Source organism: Seriola lalandi, unplaced genomic scaffold (genome assembly GCF_002814215.2).
Source record: "Seriola lalandi dorsalis isolate HSWRI2012SDOR001 ecotype SW California unplaced genomic scaffold, Sedor1 jcf7180001975697, whole genome shotgun sequence".
Lineage (NCBI taxonomy): Eukaryota > Metazoa > Chordata > Actinopteri > Carangiformes > Carangidae > Seriola > Seriola lalandi.
This window is the reverse complement of record NW_019446363.1, coordinates 1-1849: the sequence shown is the minus strand read 5'-3', so window position 1 is coordinate 1849 and position 1849 is coordinate 1. Positions and strand designations below refer to the sequence as shown.

At 40.1% G+C, this 1849-nt stretch overlaps 1 protein-coding gene across 1 annotated transcript; it reads left to right on the top strand.

Annotated features, from left to right (window-relative positions):
• Positions 1-592: 592 nt before the first annotated feature.
• Positions 593-1812, top strand: LOC111655728 (pyruvate dehydrogenase (acetyl-transferring) kinase isozyme 2, mitochondrial-like; the record flags this gene model as incomplete). Its single annotated transcript, XM_023407227.2, has 4 exons — positions 593-695; positions 865-942; positions 1416-1492; positions 1586-1812. Coding segments are annotated over 4 exons (393 nt in total), but the record flags the coding sequence as incomplete, so codon positions are not given.
• Between the last annotated feature and the right edge of the window lie 37 nt (positions 1813-1849).

Genomic DNA, 1849 nt, shown 5'->3' with positions numbered 1-1849 from the left:
GTTTCTTTTCTTACTCCTTGCTTTTGTCAGCACTGATTTAGTTAAGGTGTCCCATTTGGGTGGTTATAGTGTAGATGGTAGATTGGATCTTCCTGTCCTTCTGTCAAGGTGTCCTTGAGCAAGACACTAAAACTAAGATTAATTCCTGTGTATGGGAGCAAATTAATGTAACGTAAAAGCAAACGTTTTGTTACCTGGAGTTTGTAGAGGTGTCATCAGTCATGTTGATGCATATCATTGTGTTTCAAGACTGTCATGGCATGATGGGAAACGTTTATGTTTTATTGACTGCACAGAGATTTTTCCCACATATGGAGGTTTCTGTGTCTCATACCGGTCTTACCTCACAGGCTGCACAACGGATCATAATACATATCATCATCATTATACTTATTAAAACTTAATTTTATAAACACAAGTTGTTTATTGATAATTGATAAAAGTATCATCTTGACATCGGTACAAAAGCCTGTACCGTATTGCTTAAATTTCAAATTCTGCTCAGCCCTAATTATTCCTTACCTTGATATGTTGATGGTCCATTAACTACAGATGACACAGTGTATTCTGTTCTTCTTAACTTAATGGTTTTTGGTTCTCTGCAGCTCTTATTTTTGATGGCACGACCAACCCTGTGCACCCAAACACCATTGGCAGCATTGACCCTCACTGTCAAGTCGGAGATGTAGTCCAGGGTAAATATGGATTCTGTTTGGTTTCACATGGCAAAGAACAAAAGTTTTGATGCGTTAAAATGATTTGTCTTGTAATTTAGAAGAATTTTCTCACCCCTTTGATTTTATTGACTACTACAACTATATTGTGATCACAATTTCTGACAGTATTGCCCCCTTGCTTTGTCAGATGCCTTCTACAGTGCTAAGATGCTGTGTGACCAGTACTATCTCCGCTCCCCTGATCTGATACTTCAGGAGATGAACAGTAAGTTTACACTGATTTAATCTGGCAGGTTAAACACAACCCCAGTTTTATTCTTACTGCCAACAGCACAAGGGAGAAACGTCCTCGTAGTCTGTCGAAGAGATTTAAATAAAGAACAAACATAGCCAAGCCTTCTGTGTGTGTGTGTGTGTGTGTGTGTGTGTGTGTGTGTGTGTATACATACGATACGAGCGATCGTATGGAAATCAGCATTCAGCCAGATGGACCTGATGGGCCTCTAATTATAGCGCTGAAGCCGAAGTAATGGCTTAGTGGGCCCCGGCTGACTGCGTCAGACAATATTGACACACAGCAGACCCTCTCCTCTCCATCCTCACAAAACTGTAAAGCCACAGCAGAGCTGAGCAGAGTAATTGGTACTGATGGAAAAACATCCATGAGTGGTGAGGATAATGAATTTTAAATGAAGTGGATGAAATTAAGAAACGCTATTTGTTTCCCTTCCCGTGCAGATAAGAAGAAGAACCACTCAATAAGCATTGTATACGTGCCTTCTCACCTTTATCACATGCTGTTTGAGCTCTTTAAGGTATGGTATTATACTCAAATAGAAGATTAATTAATCTAATAACAACTTTAACTTGAGCTTTCTTACAGTGTATGTTTCACCCTCTTTTCGTAGAATGCTATGAGGGCCACTATTGAGACCCATGAGTGCAGCAACAACCTCCCACCCATTAAAGTCTGGGTGTCTCTGGGAGGCGAGGACATGTCAATCAAGGTGGGTTGCATATTACAGTACAGCTGTTATGAATAATGTTGTGGTTATTTTTGTTACATTAGGATATCGCAGCTCAAAATCTATACAGCATACGGCACTGTCTATCTTTAGACCAGAATCCAAGCTGGGCTCCTCCCTTTAGTGGACTTTGTTTTTGCATGTTCA